The sequence below is a fragment of the Euphorbia lathyris genome, chromosome 4, assembly GCF_963576675.1.
Source record: "Euphorbia lathyris chromosome 4, ddEupLath1.1, whole genome shotgun sequence".
Taxonomy (NCBI): domain Eukaryota; kingdom Viridiplantae; phylum Streptophyta; class Magnoliopsida; order Malpighiales; family Euphorbiaceae; genus Euphorbia; species Euphorbia lathyris.
This window is the reverse complement of record NC_088913.1, coordinates 23,279,062-23,297,206: the sequence shown is the minus strand read 5'-3', so window position 1 is coordinate 23,297,206 and position 18,145 is coordinate 23,279,062. Positions and strand designations below refer to the sequence as shown.

The 18,145-nt window shown below is 35.5% G+C and overlaps 1 protein-coding gene across 18 annotated transcripts; it reads left to right on the top strand.

The window, feature by feature from the left end:
• Positions 1-6,049: 6,049 nt before the first annotated feature.
• LOC136225481 (inositol hexakisphosphate and diphosphoinositol-pentakisphosphate kinase VIP2-like) lies at positions 6,050-9,827 on the top strand. Of its 18 annotated transcripts, none has more exons than XM_066013517.1 (10): positions 6,050-6,324; positions 6,558-6,632; positions 7,251-7,313; positions 7,389-7,463; positions 7,583-7,635; positions 7,742-7,935; positions 8,160-8,229; positions 8,445-9,152; positions 9,236-9,368; positions 9,456-9,827. In XM_066013517.1, the coding sequence occupies exons 8-10, from the start codon at positions 9,078-9,080 to the stop codon at positions 9,647-9,649; spliced, it is 402 nt and encodes a 133-aa protein (XP_065869589.1). In that variant the 5' UTR covers positions 6,050-6,324; positions 6,558-6,632; positions 7,251-7,313; positions 7,389-7,463; positions 7,583-7,635; positions 7,742-7,935; positions 8,160-8,229; positions 8,445-9,077; the 3' UTR covers positions 9,650-9,827. The 18 variants fall into 17 exon arrangements, with proteins under 18 accessions (XP_065869589.1, XP_065869588.1, XP_065869601.1 ...); XM_066013516.1 differs by having other exon boundaries at positions 7,548-7,635; XM_066013515.1 differs by lacking the exon at positions 7,583-7,635.
• Positions 9,828-18,145: the final 8,318 nt, after the last annotated feature.

Here is an 18,145-nt window from a genome sequence, read left to right as displayed (position 1 = left end):
TTTAATATTTAATTATATTTTTTATTAAAAAAATGAGATAGTAATGTCAAATGGATGTAAAAAACTGGCAAAGATGTCATAAAAAAATAAGCAACTTTTGTCTCTCTAATGCACTACATTCTTCCAAATACTCCCACTTGATCAATCACTTTTCCAAATACTCCTCATTAAAGATGTTCTTAGTGATTTGAGGAGAAAAAAGTGATCTTAGATTAGATTTTACCACAAGTTCCTCAAAATTAAACCTAAAAGTTTAACAAATGAGTATCTTAGAGATACTTTAGGTATTTATCAGTTTCTAGTTTATTTGATAATAACACTTTAAGTTTAATGAAGTAAAAGAGTTACCTATTCCTATAAGTTGAAATAATTAACTTAAAATTCTTTTTTTAAGAAAAAAAAGACTTAGAAATAGTACATTAAAAAAAAGAAAAAAAAAGACTCGAAATATATCCATTGATCACTACTCACACCACTGCAATCCTCAAATAAAATATAAGTTCTCAATTGATCTTTAACTATAACAACATGCACTGTAGAAAATCAGATGGATTAAATTAGGCAAATCTAATCAACTTTTTCTTATCAAATGTTGCAAAAGAATCAATATAGTTTAAGCATGTGATGCATAGAAGTAATTTTGAGTTTGTCTCTGTGAAGCCACCATTGAGCTCTATAAGTGGCATATCAATGACGGCATAAAATATCTCAATTTGATAATGATGCCGGTTTGTAATATTTCAAAAATTTCTTCGTGACATGCTTTATCCACGAACATCATCCATTTTTGGCAATAGTTTTCTTATAATATTTGGCAATAAACCTAGAGTTCATTGCCTTATTCATGTTATTCTTATCACATTTATGCATTGGGTGGTGTTTTTTTCACCATGAAATATGATGTTTTTCTATCAATACTAGCAAACAATTCCCAACTACACTTTGATTCTTGCATCCAACCCTAACTATGTCTCTATCATTTGGTCTAAATCTCACATTCACTCCCTTTTGTAATTAGCCAGAATGGAAAAAATCAAATAGCCTTAAGTTCTCATTCTTTAGGTAAAGACTTTAGATAATAAAATATAAGTCAAGCTTCAGGGTAAATTAGTAATAGCCTTTTCTTTATATAGTATATAGCAAGAAAAAAAAGTCAACCAGGAGGGATAAACTAAACCTGACCCATTCTGCCTAGCCTGATGGTGAGAGAGGACTTGTAAAGGGATGTTTCATAGCTAGGGGGAAGCCCTCTTCCTTCTAGAATGGGAACTAGCGCTCAGTTACACAATTATTTAGGGAAGAAGATAGGACGAGACTTCCTATTAGCTAGTCGAGGAATGATAACAATTAAGAAAGGAGCTACTAGATACTAAGTAAATTTCCCATAAAATAGTAGAGAGACCGGGGGCTTGGCTTGCAGGTGGCATATAGAGGAGGTGAATCTCTAAACTGAACAATATTTTCAAAGATTAAACCAAGTTGAAAACTAATAGTATGACAGTTGGGATCAAAACATACCCATTTTCTCTACCTTCTACTTGGGACATCTTCTTGTTCAATGCCTGAAAATATCCACTACTGAAACTCCCTAGATCATAACTTCTATAATATTCCTCATCCCCACCAATGAACTTTGAATATTTAGATTTATATTTTTCCATATCTTTGAAACCAAGATCGATACCTACATGGCCTAGTGGTATATGTGATGGATCTAGAGCTTGGTTGTTCCTCTTATTTCTTGACTTTGTGAACATGTTAATTGTTGCTCTAACTTCTAACAACTCTTCATCCACATACTTAGTTGATTGTCAGCAGCTTCTTGAAGTGCTGGGGGAAGTTGTAGATCTTCTTCCTTGTCTTCACTTGAACTTCTTGACATGCACCCTTCAATATTTGCACCCACTAGATCAGCACCAACTGGTTGTGCATCTACACCCACTGGATCAGCTTCAACTAGTTGTGCATCTACACCCACTTCATCAGCTTTAACATATTCACTTTGCTTGGATTGCTGCAATATCTCATCAAAATCAGGGAATAATCTTGGATCGCTCTCTGCTATTTGGACTGTATAGACTCCATCATTACTATCAATGGGCTTATGATCTACATTGAGCGCATCAGGCTCTAAAAGTATGGGTTGAGCTATCGCATGGGCTACATAAATATGGATATCTTCCCCACCCTTTAAATCTTTTACCAAATGCAATAAGAAGTAATCATTCATTATTTCTTCAAACACATAACTCTCTTCTTCCTTATAGAAGAAATTGTCTATCTCGGAATACACACGATCTTTTGTAACACCTTAGGTATTGATAACTTATCAATGTCCACGTTTGGGATAACTCACTATGCCATTTTCCCTTTCACATGACACAAGATACATGACAGACATTTGTTTTCGTGTCGTCTGAATATTTTTCGTGACAGTATTTTAACCGTATGTCACCTGAAAGCGAAATAAAAAATGCGCTCGATTCTCAAATGACATTACGATTACATAATCCTGTCATCCAAAGAAAACGCGCGTTTTCATTAAATTTCACTCACTCAACAGATGACACTTCTAATAAATGAATGTCATTGTTTGCTGAAAATAAAAAAGCGCAAATGAAATTTCACTTACGCGGTCAATCCCCAAATTTTAGGCGCTCTTGTTTGACTGAAATATCAGCTGATATATAAACCCTCTCTCTAATCCCCAAACCCTAGTTTAGGTTACGCAAGCTTCATCCCTCTCATCCCTCTCTATCTCCATGGTTGATTTGAACATGCAATCACTGGGTGAGCTCGAAACACGGTACTGGTAAGCCATATTTTCTTCGTTCCTAGATGTATCATTATTCCTTACTCTATCTTTTCCTCATCCGATTTACTTTTGTGTATGTCGATTTCAGCAGCTGGTATAAGGATCTTGTGATTTTCAGACCTATCATTGAAAGGTTTAGATCTCTCGCTTAGCTACACTGATTTTATTGTATTTAGATTCACTGTTGTAAAGTTTGGGTTTTTATCTTTTTTAATCTAGGGCAAGACAGTGCCTGATATAGTAGATGGTATAAACTCATCTGATTCCTTTTTATTTGAACACTATTTGCAGGGATAGTAAGAATGCTTCAATATATGGGAAGGCTGACTGAAGAGATTGTCAATCGGTTCATGCCTTTAGCATATGGGAAGATTTCTTTAACTTACTGAATATATATTAATGTTATGTTGGTTTGAATTGATTGGTCATGCCTTTAGAAGTGATTGTGTATGTTTGATGTACTGTTTTGGAACCTAGAACTCATTGATTTAGGAAACTAGCCTGATTTAGTATATATATTGTTATGTGGGTTTGAACTGAACGATTACATATATGTATGATGTTTTGGGTGATGATGAAATGATTGGTTAGATATAACTGTTTAGGAAGCTAGGACTCATAGAGTTTATGTATGAATGATCATTAAGCATGTGGCTGATTAGACATACTCTAAAGCTTTGAATGTTCATTGAGATTGGCACTACTCTTACACCTATGAGCTATACTGCTAGAAGTGATTGAGTATGTGTATGTGTATGTGTATGAAACATGTTTATGTTTGATGTTCTGTTGATGTTTATGTTTGAGGTTCTGTATGAGTATGTGTACGATTGTTCATTTGGGCATGTAGCTTATTAGTCATGCATCAAGTATTAGAGGAACATTGTAAAAGGGTCATTAAGCATGTGGCTGATTAGGTATACTCTAAAGCTTTGAATGTTCATTGAGATTGGCACAACTCTTACACCTATGAGTTATACTGCTAGAAGTGATTGAGTATGTGTATGTGTATGAAACATGTTTATGTATGATGTTCTGTTGATGTTTATATTTGAGATTCTGTATGAGTATGTGTACGATTGTTCATTTGGGCATGTAGCTTATTAATCATGCATCAAGTATTAGAGGAACATTGTAAAAGGGTCATTAAGTATGTGGCTGATTAGGCATACTCTAAAGCTTTGAATGTTCATTGAGATTGGCACTACTCTTACACCTATGAGTTATACCGCTAGAAGTGATTGAGTATGTGTATGTGTATGAAACATGTTTATGTATGATGTTCTGTTGATGTTTATGTTTGAGGTTCTGTATGAGTATGTGTACGAGGAACATTGTAAAAGGGTCATTGAGCATGTATGAAGCATGTATTAAAAGGTAAAATTAGGCTAATTGCATGTACTGATATGGCTTGCAAATGATAAGATATCACCATACTCTTTTTGAAATTTAACATGACCTATGATGATAAGTAAGGAATAAGTTGTCTTGAATAAGTAAGGAATAGACATGCACGAATAAATTGTCTACTTGTTATAACATGTTCACTTGAATATACATGTCTACTTGAATAAGTTGTCTACTTGTTATAGCATGTTAGGCATACTCTTAAAGCTGAAAATGTTATGAACTCAACTGACTCATTTTTATTTGAACATGACCTATGATGATAAGTAAGGATTCTGAATGCAATTCGTTTATAAAGCATGTATGAAGCATGTATTAAAGGGTAAATTTAGGCTAATTGCATGTACTGATATGGCTTGCAAATGATAAGATATATTTTGATTAGATAGAATATACATATACATACGAACTGAATAACAAGCTCTACATAAAGGGTTATGTATGTGCATTGGCCATACTCTTACTATATTCCTTTCCACTCGGTTTGATATCGTAACAACAACATTAAACATGGTGATAGGTTTATGATGCATTCAGCACAAACAAAGTCCCTTGTTTTGACATCATCATAAACCTCATTACCAAGTTTAGAGTACCACGAGTACAACCCAAGTGGAAGGAGCATTGTAAAAGGGTCAGTTTAGTCTACTTGCACATACATACAAACTGAATAGCAAAGCTCTACGTTATATTACAAAAGGGGGGATGAGTGTTGCCTTTCGGTTGTAATTGACAGTCCAAAGTTCCTTAGTTGTTTTGACTAGTGAAAGGAAATTTGGAATTGGAATGAGAACCACATTTGGATATCACATTGCCTTTCAATTCTCCTTTCACTTAGCCAAGACAGCTTAGGAGATTTGAACACCCTTTATATTCAGCACAAACAGAGTCCCTTGTGGTGACAGCATCATAACCCTCATTACCAAGTGGAAGAAGCATTATAAAAGGGTCAGTTTAGGAGCACAAAGCTCTACGTTATATATTACAAAAGGGGGGGGGGGGGGGGGAATTAAAGGTCCAAAGCTCCTTAACTATTTTGACTAAAGAAAGGAAATTTGGAATTGGAATGAGAACCACATTTGGAGCTCACATTGCCTTCCGATTCTCCTTTCTCTTAGCCAAGATAGTTTAGGAATTTGGACACCCTCATATACACTTTGCATACTCCTCAGTCCATATCCGGATGATCCCCTCATACTCTTCCCTGTTGCTGCGGTATTGCTCAGCAACTTCTTCTTGCCCAGGAAATGGCTCCTCACTGTGTGGCTGTAGAAGTAGATCATATATGTGCCACAGACACTACAAAATGCATAGAATAATTAGAACAAAAATATGATGTTGTATGTTTATCAAATGAAATAGATAAATGGTTGCATTATACCGTGGCAGTGGAAAAGCGATGGTTATTAAGGATACGGGGAAGATGAATCAACCCCTGAGGAGCCACGTTAGGATGATATATCCTATTCCGGAACCAAAACTGAAAATAAGAGGAGAGATGTATTAGTGTATGTTTCATATAGGTGATTATATCTTACTGCACTACAAGAAAAACAAGTAGTAATGAGAATAAAATAATGATACAATGAATATTCTCATTGAAAGATAAATATAATGAAAGGAAATGATATCATTAAATATTAATAACCAAACATTTTAGTTTTTAGATTTTTTTTTTTAAAAATATTCTCATTAAATGAGAAAAAGTTTAATGAGAAGGAAATATTCTGGTTAAAAAGTATATCACTAATTACAATGAGAATTTTGTTAATATCACTAATACATATAATTAGAAAAAGGAAAATTAAAGCGGGAAGATTTTTTCATTCTCCCCCCTTTTTCATTCTGCTCTTTCTAATCATCCGCCTCTTTGGTAACACAGATATCTTTCTCCTCTTTCTCTTTCAATCCGTGTCCTAAACTCTCACTCACCCATCTCTCTCTCTCTCTCTCTCTCGATTTTAACCAGCATCTCACCCTCTCTCTCCACTTCCAGCATTTTTAATTTCTCTCAGTCATTAGACGTACGGATTGTATTTTGGAAGGTAACTGCTGCGTTCTGACCTCTCACAACCATAAAACGCCAGATTTTGCTTCAATAGGTGGGCTAACTTGTTAATTTTGAATGGGTTTTCTTTGGGTTTGCTTTAATTTTGAATGAATCTGGTGATTTTTCCTGCCAATTTGGGATTTAGGGTTTAAAGTAGGAAAGGAGATCGAAGATGCATTCTAGATTCTACTTTTTTTTAAATCTAATTGACTCTGATTATTGTTATGATTCAATAGTGGGGAACATCTAATTATTATAATTTATTGTTTATTTCTTAATGGGCAGGGTGGTGGAATGCTGTTGTTGGTCATATTGAACCATTTGTGGGAATTAGCATCACTGGATGTTGTCATTATAGTGGTGAGTAAATTCTCTTTTCCTCCATTTAATCTGAGAAGCTTATATTTGGCTTTCATTTCATTAATTGGTCAATTTCAAAATTAGTGAAGTGATTTTATCAATTTGGAGATAGTTGTGTATGTTTAGGATCAAATCGGTTCATAATTGTCTAGGGAAGTAAGTGTTGAAGATAAATGTAAAATATTATCTCACTTGTACAACTTAAAAACAACTAATTCATTAATTCTAGTAGATTCCTAGATTTTAGTAAGATATGTAAAATAGAACATGTACATAATGAACCAAGGATATATTGCAAAATGATTTTGCTTATTTATGTTAGTGAAGCTAAAGCTTGTTAATTAATATGCAAGTCTGACCTCTTATGTTACCCTTAATAACATTGTTTGACATTGCATATGATGGTACTAGCCTGCTGCGTCTTCATGGTACTTACCGTCATGATCTTAAAATTTACACCTATGAGAGTCGAGTGCAGGTATAACTTGATGGTTCACAGAGAAATACCATTTGATCTTCGGTTGTTTTTCTGTCATTGCATTGGGGTTTTTTCTGATCTAAATTTATATGAATTGATTTTCCATTCCATACATCATTTTACAAGATATGAATTTGTAGATCTCTGCAGCTGCATTTGCTAAAGGCCTATTTGATCTAGAAGGAAAACTAACACCAATCATGGTATTTATGTCATATTTCAAGAGTTTTTATGGTTCCTATATTTCAATACGAACTGAATCAATATGTTGTCTCTAGGTTTCTCTTGTTAGCAAGGATTCCTCCATGTTGGATGGGCTTGACAATGCAAGCGCTGATATAAAAGTAGCCAAGGTTTGTCTTGCTTCGTGTGAGAGATTAATATAAAATCTACTATATGACACTTAAGTTTTTTCTTCAAATGGTTCCTTAAAATAGTATGAGAGCCTAAGTGGTTGTTGTACATTGTAAAGCTGGTATGGGTAGGACAGGCGTAATGATATGTAGCCTTCTTATTTTCCTCAAGGTTAGACTTCAATTTCACCATGTTAAGGGTATAGTAGTTTCTTTCTGTTCTTTATCTCTTCCTCCTGTTCTTATAACTATTTTCTTTGCCTTCTGTATGTATGTAGTTCTTCCCAACTGCTGGAGAGGCTATTGATTCCTTCAACCAGAAAAGATGCGTGGATGGGAAGGCTCTAGTTCTCCCAAGTCAGATTGTTAGTTAATCTTATTTGTGGATTGCTCTACCAGGGGAGCCAGGCCTGACAGGGTTGGCGGGGGACTTCAAAATTCATTTTCATGAACAGCAAGGAGATTTTTACTGGTTTGTGAGCTCCCTATTCGAAAGATATTTCATGAAAAAGTTAATTTCCAGAATTTAATATTATGCTAAATTAAGAGATTGCCATTTTGCCAATTTGCTGTGCTGATCAATGAACAAAAGTAGAAGGAAAATCTTGTTACTACTATCTATGGAAGCACTATTTGATTTTGGCTGTCTACTCTAGTTCTTGATGTGTTTCTATTTTTGTTTTGTTGGGTCTTCAGTTGGTTAAATAAAACATTGACAGAGAACAGAAAAACACTGGATGCATCTGATCTTGATGGTTTTGACAAGGTAAATAATGTTATCCATCTATGTTACACGGAAACTCCTCTTCAATAGTGTTTCCATTTCCATTTCCTGGCTATATTTTGAAGACTATGTCTTACAAATAACGTTTCCATTTCAGTTTTTGTGCAACATAGCTATCCATTTATCTCTCATATTCACAAGATATTTAAGACAACTCATTTTTCTTCTTCTTTTTTATGTCCTCGGCTCTGTTGCAGAGGAAACTGCCTTCACAAGATATTCATCCAACATCACAGCAGGCCAATTAACACATGGAACAGAACAAATGTCCCTTAATAATCGACAACCTTCGAAAGAACAAACTACATAGAAACCTAACTCAGGCCTTGAGATGCCTAACGTGGACTCTGTAGGAGCAAGCAATATTAAAGCAATTGCTGCCGATGCTTCAGTTTTTAGTTTCGGAGATGAAGAAGAAGAAGAAGATTATGAAAGTGACTGATGAGCTCTTTAAACGAGTAAATGTCTACATCTTTGGGGGTTTAGGAAACTAATTCTTGGATTCATTCATTCATTTTATTTGTTGTTCAACACATCGAACGGAAAAAAAAATCGTTCTTCCATCCGTATTGTTGTGCCTATTAATGGTTGAATATATGCACGTTTAGATAGTATCATGGAAGAGTGTGACCTTGTGGTGCTTTTTGTGCATTATGACCCCTAGGCTCTAGATATTGGTTTGTTAGTATGAAACCTCTTTAGTGAATAGCTTATTTGTTGTAGAATCGTATAATATTTCTCTGTAATTTAAGGTTTTATAGCTCATCTGGATATAAAGATGAACTTGTCTGGGGAGGAACTTGGCTTTACTTTGCTACTGGTAATCATATATGCTACTGATCATTTTAGTGAAGCGGTGGAAGAGGAACCAATATTATTGGAACAACAAGCTTACTGCTAACGCGGTAAAGTTGTTGGAAGTTTATTGGTTCAGCAAAGGTATTCATAACATTGGAATTTGATTGTTTGGATGCTTACTGTGTTGCAGGTTTTGCTAACTAGGCTTCTCTATTTCCGGGATGTTGGCTTTCCATTCGAGGATGCTTTACATCTTTCTTCGAATGCTACAAGGTTACTTATCTCTTCTTATCTCTCTCAAGAAACCTTCAAGAAAACACCAGGTTCATTAATTATTTCCATCATCAAACACTCTGCTGGTGCTAGTGCAATGTGTGTAAATTCCACATGACATGCATTTATCTGTACAGGTGGATTGATCCTCTTAAATCCTGATGGTGATTCTGGACCATTACTGTTTGCTGCAACAGCATCTTTTCTGACTAAATTATACAGTGACTACAACAAACTTGTACCTACTTCAGGTTTAAGTTGCAGTGCTGGTGATTTGTCTTCGCAGCAGTGGATGAAACAGAGGTTGAAGAAAGCAGAGGATCATTTATAACTCTATGAAAACATAGGATCCATACTACCATTCATGTAGGATCCAAGTTGTGGTCCTTTCTTAATGAATTAAAATGGAACTTTGTTTTATAATTTATTATTGAATTGTATTCTTATAATTAATAAGTAGAATATTATTATATAATGTAAATATTTTTTTTATCATGATAAAATCTTTAATGAGGGGTTTTTGAATCATTATAAAAGATTTAATGAGAAGCTTTTTAATTATTATATAAAAAATTAATGAGAATATTTCTAATTAATATAAACAATTTAACGAGAAGAGTTTTTATTATTATAAAAAATTCTGATGAGGACAATTAATCTCATTATATATGGTGATAATGAGAAGGTATTTTATTCTCATAATTACTTTTAGTAAGAGACCACTGTAATGAAGGGAGCCATGAGAGTAATAATTCTCATTACAAACTCTTTTATGAGAATATTTGGACTTTTGATGATAATTTTTCTTCTCATTAAAAGCCTCTTTTTTTGTAGTGCTGATCCGAGTTAATATTACTCTTACAGGTCTGTTTGGGAAATCCAGATGGTAGCTGATTCTGATTTCAAATACACCCCTTTCATATAGGGTGTATTGGGGGTCTTTCATTCTAATCGACCATTTGAAGAAGTTACCATCAAGAGGACTTGTACGTTATCATCCAAGAAGAATTAGAAATACATAGAAGAAACCAGGAAGGGTTACAGAACAACTATGGATTGACATACGTACCATTGATGGCCAAAAGCCACTCTGGGTTCTCCATGTACAACTTATTCAAGTCAGCAATTATTTCTCCTGGAGTTTCAATAAGGGGATCCATTGTTGGTAAGTTTTCTAGCTGTTGAAGGTATGATTCTGAATTATGATGCATATATTTATAGTGATATGATTGTGGTAAGTGAAAGGTCGTGTTAGGGGAAGGGTCACGTAATTACTACTGAGTTTAGGGTTGTGTGTAATATTAATGACCTGGTTGGCTTTTGCAGATAGCAAGATCTTTGGGATTATAGGCCTGATTATTACTCCAAGATATGGATTGACTTATGGAAGATATTGGTTATTATTTTTGTGTTTTAATTCAGAAATGTATTGGTTATTCAAGATATGGATTGACGTTAGGCACAAATGTAAACATATTATGAGTATTGGTCTCCAATAAAATTAAAACCATTGATATACAGAATTTAATCTTCATATTTTAGAATTTAAACTCCGCCTGTGAGGGTCACTTGGTGGCCTTTACAGCCGGTCCCAAGCCCGGACAAAGGAGGAGGGTTGCGGTAGGTTTGTGGCGGCCAGCGTAAAACTTAGCCACATCTTATGACATGAACCATAATATAAATACCGTTGGGGCGTTCCCTACTCAGCGACGCGCTGCACTTCCTAGACCCGGGTGTAGTGATAAATGTGCAAGGGTTGCTAGGTCGTCGCCCCGAAGCGGCGCGCCACCCCAGGACCCGGGGGTGGTGTCAAATATGCAAGGGTTGCGGGTAAATAAGCTAGTCCACGGTAATGGTAGGGGTAGGGGTAAGGGTAGTAGGTTACGCTTTGGGACATGGAACATAGGTTCTTTGACAGGAAGATTAGCTGAAATTGTAGATGTTATGAAGAGGAGGAGAATAAATATATTATGCCTACAAGAAACCAAGTGGGTTGGAGCCAAGGCTAGAGAGATAGCTCCTTGGGGTTATAAGCTTTGGTACTCAGGAAAGGATAAGGGTAGAAATGGAGTAGGTATTCTTATTGATAGGGAGTATATTGATGAGGTAGTAGCGGTGTCTAGGAAGAGCGATAGAATTATGAGTGTTAAGCTAGTGATAGGGGATGAGGTTGTGAATGTCATTACTGCATATGCGCCACAAATAGGATTAGATGTGTCTATAAGACAAGCTTTTTGGGATGACTTAGAGGAAGTGGTGCAACAGGTTCCTAGGGATGAAAAAATGGTACTAGGGGGTGATCTCAATGGACACGTGGGTTCTAGGCGAGATGGGTTTGAGAGTGTTCATGGAGGGTATGGTTTTGGAGATAAGAATGAAGCAGGAAATGATATTTTGGAATTCGCATCAGCCTATGACTTGAGTATCATGAACACATGGTTTATGAAGAGAACATCCCACTTAGTGACTTATCGGAGTGGCGGTAATGCGAGCCAAATTGACTTCTTCTTAGTAAGGAGTGCTTGGAGAAAGAGTTATATTGATTGTAAGGTGATCCCTGGTGAGAGTACGACAACCCAACATAGAGTAGTGGTGCTAGATTTTCGAAGTAGGAAATGTATAAGAAAACAAACACCTCAAGTAGAGACTAAGATTAAGTGGTGGAAATTGCAAGGGGAGAATCAACAAAAATTTGTGGATGAGATGACCAAAAAAGATATTTGGACTTGCAATATGGATTCAGATATAGATTCAATATGGAATAAGATGGAGCATAGTATAAGGGAAGTAGCGAAGGAAGTTCTAGGGGAATCTAAAGGTAGCATGCCACCGGGTAAGGACACATCTTGGTGGACAGAAGAAGTACGACAAGCAGTAAAGAGTAAGAGAGAATCCTATAAACTATTGGGGAAATGTAGGAGTGACGAGAACTACGAAAAATACAAAGAGGCTAAAAGGGAAGTAAAGAAGGTCATACGAGATGCTAGAGCAAAGGTGAATCGGGATCTGTATACAAGATTGGATACGAAAGAAGGGGAAAGAGACATATATAGAATTGCTCGGATGAGAGATAGGAAGACGCGAGATCTCGGAAAAGTTAAATGTGTGAAGGATGTGGACCAGAAAGTCCTAGTTGGAGATAAGGATATCAAGGAACGATGGAGGTCCTATTTTGATGACTTATTTAATGGAGATCGCCAACAAGATGTTGGAGATATAAGTATCCATCACGATATGATAAATCATGAATGCCTGCGGAGAATTCAAAAGGGTGAAGTCAAAATGGCATTAAGTAAGATGAAGTTGAAGAAAGCAGTAGGACCTGATAGCATCCCTATTGAGATTTGGAGATGTTTGGGAGAAAGAGGAATCGAATGGTTGACGACGTTCTTCAACAAAATTTGGAGAAACAATAAGATGCCATCAAAATGGAGGAAAAGTACCTTAATCCCTTTGTATAAGAACAAAGGCGATGTCCAAGATTGTGCCAACTATCGGGGAATCAAATTAATGAGTCACACTATGAAACTTTGGGAGCGAGTGATTGAACAAAGGCTAAGGAGGACGGTGAAGATCTCGGAAAACCAGTTTGGCTTTATGCCGGGAAGATCAACTATGGAAGCCATCCATCTAATGAGACAATTAATGGAGCACTATCGAAATAAGAAGAAAGACTTGCATATGGTTTTCATTGACTTGGAGAAAGCATATGATAAGGTACCAAGGGAAGTACTTTGGTGGGCCTTGATAAGGAAAGGCATTTCGCGGAAATATATTGACATCATAAAGGACATGTATGAGGGAGTATGCACGAGTGTACGTACTAGTGTTGGGAAAACTGAAGAGTTTCCTATTACGATTGGAGTGCATCAAGGTTCCGCACTAAGCCCATTTCTTTTTGCCATCGTTATGGATGAACTAACAAGTTCACTTCAAGATGGTATACCATGGTGCATGCTGTTTGCAGATGATATTGTGTTGGTTGATGAGACGAAAGAAGGAGTGGAGATGAAGTTGGAACTATGGAGGCAAACTCTAGAATCTAGAGGCTTTAAGTTGAGTCGAAGTAAGACAGAATATTTGGAGTGTAAGTTTAGCGGCCGTAGGAGTAGGGAGGCAGGGACAATCACCCTAGATGGGAGAGTTGTTCAGGCCTCGGATTGCTTCCGGTATTTAGGATCTATTATCCAAACGGATGGAGAAGTAGATGGAGATGTTGCCCATAGGATTAAAGCTGGTTGGTCGAAGTGGAAGAGTGCTACGGGTTTCCTTTGTGATCCCGGCATGCCTAATAGATTGAAGGGAAAATTCTACCGGACGGCAATTAGACCAGCATTGTTATATGGTACGGAGTGTTGGGCAGTGAAACAATGCCACATCCATAAGATGTCGGTGGCGGAGATGCGTATGTTGAGATGGATGTGTGGTCACACGAGAAAGGACCGGGTGCGTAATGAAATAATTAGGACAAAAGTAGGGGTTACATCTATTGAGAATAAAATGAGAGAAAACCGACTAAGGTGGTTTGGCCATGTGAGACGTAGAGCGCTTGATGCGCCGGTTAGGAGAACCGAAGAGTGGCAAAGGGATGTAGTGGTGAGGGGTAGGGGAAGACCTAAGCAAACTTGGAGGAGGGTGATCGAGAGTGATATGAGTTTATTGGGAATTGAGGAAAATATGGTAGTGGATAGGACGGAGTGGAGGGAGCGAATCTGTGTCGCTGACACGACTTGATTTTCACGGTTTTATATGATGGTTCATGTTAGCCGACCCCGAATCATTTCGGGACTAAGGCTTTGTTGTTGTTGTTGTTGTATTTTAGAATGTTTTTGTATTCAGGTATAAAAACCAGAAATTCAAACGAAGAAGAAGGCATAAAGTGACATTTTAATTTTTAAAAATGTCATCTAAACAGCAATAAAAAGACATTAAAAAAATGTTTCTGTCATATGAAAAAAACTCCTTTGACATGGTTGATTAAGACCTGTGCCATCTAAACAGGCTATAACGGCAGAAATTATTATACAAACTATCATCTCAAATTAAATATGTCAATTTCCCATATGCTAACCTGAAGGTTTTAATTGTCAGAATGTCATGTGATGACATTAAAGGTGACGGTAGTAATAAATAAGCTGCAGGGAAAGATGACAGTAAGAAAATAGGCTAATGTTATGTGTGATGACGAAACATGACAGAACCTGACCGTCGTCTGAAGGTGCAATAGACGGCAGCGAGCCCTGTGACAGATTTATATCTCGCGTACTGATTTTTTTTTTATTAATTTACCCCTATGATGGAGTTGTATATTGATGAAGGTAGACTCCATAATTAACTGTAAACAGATGAAAACAAACAAAATATACCCTAAATAAATTATAAACAAATCAAAACCAAGTTGTACAACTTAACAGATAATCCTAAACAAAGGATACCCTAAATAAACAAATCAAAATGTTAAACTAAATGTAAAAACCATAATTTTTCTACATTATAACCAAAATACCACTGCATCTATCAGATACATACTTGAACATTTCAAAACATGCATCATATAATATGAGAACTTTTTTGTTTATAGCTAAAAACCTAAATTTTTCACAGATGACATGCATCACTATTAGAAACAATTCCATGATCTTCGAAGCATACAAGCATGCAAGATAAAAGAAGAAAACTTACTTATTGCTACTGTCTTCCTTACTGAAATAAAAAAACCCATAGATTGTTGCTATCTGTTTGCAATCGTAAACATCCCGTGCATTAGTTAGTATAAGAGCTTTGATTTGTATGCAATCGTAAACATCTCATGTATAAGAAATAAGATGTTAGGTAAGTTTAGCTAGAAGGGAAGTAAGAATTAATGGAATTCTTACGTGTCAACATTTTTAAGTTGATATTATATGTGTCTGGCGCATGATTCTAGTGTTTCATAATGTGACTGGTCATTCAACAAAATTGGGTCAAATGTTACTGTTTTAATTACTTTTGGGAGTAATACAGATCTTTAATAGTTCAGGGGCCAACCTTGATAATAAGTGTAATTTATACTTGAATAATTAAGGATTTCCACTCATTTAAGAACCTAAAAGTGCCACATTTTATCCCTGTTTGTTATAAATTGCCTTATCTGTGCAGATTGTTCCCAAATGTGTTTGCTTGCTCTCCTTTAGAGTCAAGAGCAATCAAACCAAAGAGAGAATACGGTCACTTGAGGAAAAATCATGGGGAGCATGCAAGGATGTATGAGCATGAGAGAGTAGTTACTCTACGGGCTGAAGTCAGTCTTAGCCTGGTGAATGTAAGTGTCTCCCCTAAATGCTAATGAAAACATAGTTAAATGATTGTTAAATGGGTTCATAATTCATTATAGGTCTAGCTAAGTTTGGGGAGAAAATGTTTGTTTCTCCCCAAACTTAGTACACGTCGTGTGTCATTTTACACTTCAGCCACACGCCCGTGTGATGTAGGCCACACGTTGTGTGGCTTGCCTTGGTCAACCCTCCGACCACTTTTGTCCTAGCTGCCATTTTCTGCATAAATTCTGAAACTATTGTTTTGCCATTCTGATTTTTATTGTTTTACTATTGGGGTTTAATCACCCAAATGCCACTAGGCCATTTTTCCCCTTTATTACCCTTATTCCCAATGAAGTAATTGTAATCCTAGTTAGGACATTAGTGTGTTTTACTTTCAACTGTAATAGGTATATAAGCCTCCCTTTTTGTAAGAAAGGCTAACATTTTGCAATCAAATCAAACCCTAGCCTCCATTTGAGAGCTTGTTCTTATATTTTGGGATTAACACCTTCAAGTTCAAGCTTGAGAAGAAATATTCTTTGTGGATTTAAGATTAAAATCCTCATCTTGATTTCAATCCTTATCAGTGTATGAACGTTTCAAATGTTTGTGTCGTTTTTAGATTTATAAGGCAACTCAAACACAACTTGAAAATTCACCATATCGTGTTCATTAGTTGTGTATAACTTTGTGATCACCTATAAACAAAGATAGGTTTTTCAGAAAATTGACCATGCCGTGTTCACTAGTTGTGTATATAACTAAAAGGATACCATTGCTACGCTTCGGGAAGAAAAGTTACTCAAAATAAATAAGGTAAATCAAATAACATAGAAGAACAGTTAATGTGGTAAAGGAATTACATATGTAGATTGTGTCAAACATTAAATTAGCAATACCAAACAGAATCAAATGTTGATAATTAAGTAAACTTAATTGTTATAAGGTAGACAACATATTTGATAATATAAAGAGATTTGACATCCTTGCAAATTATTTGTACCTACAGATAAAAGAATATAAATTTATTATGGTAGAAAGATATTAAAAATTAATTAAATAAAATAAATGATTAGAATAAGAACAAACCAACCTATAATATCCATAGGTTTTGCTCAATTTTTCTTGGAATTTATATTTTCATTCTATAAAGTTTTCATAGAAGAAGGTATTTTATGTGTTCATTCTATAAAGTTGTCATATGAGGAGATGAGGTATTTTATGTGTTCTTTAAAACCAACCGCGAAGGTTATTGCTGATATACCAATTAATCCTGCAAACATGACAAATGAAGGTTGTTGCATAGTCCACTTCATCTTTAAGGATCATTTGACCATGTACATAAACAATCAATATATGACATATGTTCATTCCAGGTACAAAATTTCAATTTTACATTGAAAAGAATAAAAGAATATACCAAGTAACGAAAATTTAAAAGTAATCAAATATTTTACAATGTTAAAGATATATATATATATATATATATATATATATATATATATAGTAAACTTATATTAAACAACAATAGTACAAATATTAAAAAACAATGAAAAACCAAAGAAAAATACCTTTAACTATGGCATGGACGATAACATTGAAGGCATGTCTAGTAAATGGTTTTATTAGCAGCCCCGTGGAGTAGTTAATCAACACACTCAAAGGCGAAATTTAAAGAAAAAGGAAATTATAAGAATGTAGAGCAACAATGCTATATTAAATAGAAACAAATCTAAGAATGCTGGAATATAATTTATGAAAAAATATAAAGTTGAATGCAAGTGTTTCTCTTGCTTTAATCGTAGCTAGACAGGCATGGAAGACAACTTTATGACAAAGATTTTTATAAAAGAGAGAGTGAGAGAACCATGTCTAGACCAAACAAAACTCAAACTAAATAAAGATACGTAAGGAAATTAAATAAATCTTACATCAGTAGGCTACATGTGTGAAGAAGAAATCCCTAAATCATTGCTTTCTAATTTGCCCAGTCGAATTACTTGAGGCCTTCACGGTATTAGACGGGTAGCAGCGGGGAAGTGAGAAATAGAACCTGGAATCACCGACAATAGGCAGACGGTAAGCTGAAGACGGGAAATTAAGGATGAGACGTGAAATTAAGGACGAGAGTAAAGGAAAAACGAATGAAATAAAGGTTTAGAAGGAAAAGGCTGAGGGAGAGCATCTCAATAGAAGAGAATGGAAGAGAGAAGGGTGGAGAAATCCCAAGAAGTTGTGGTCATTGAAACAACACCGAGGAAGAGAGAAGGGGAAACAGACCGAATAGTGAGAGGATATGGCCCGAAAATTGAAGCTTCTTAATTGAGAATGACACCGTTTTTGTGTGCCAGGGTTGGAAATTGTTGGTGAATGCCAAGGGCAATACGGTCAGTCCGGATTTAAGGGTAATATTGGAAATAATTGGCCAAAATTTTAAATTTTTCCTGTTGCCAACCTTTCACCTTTATATGTATATATATATATAATATGAAACGTAAAAAATAAATCATAAAAACTAATTTTGTCTA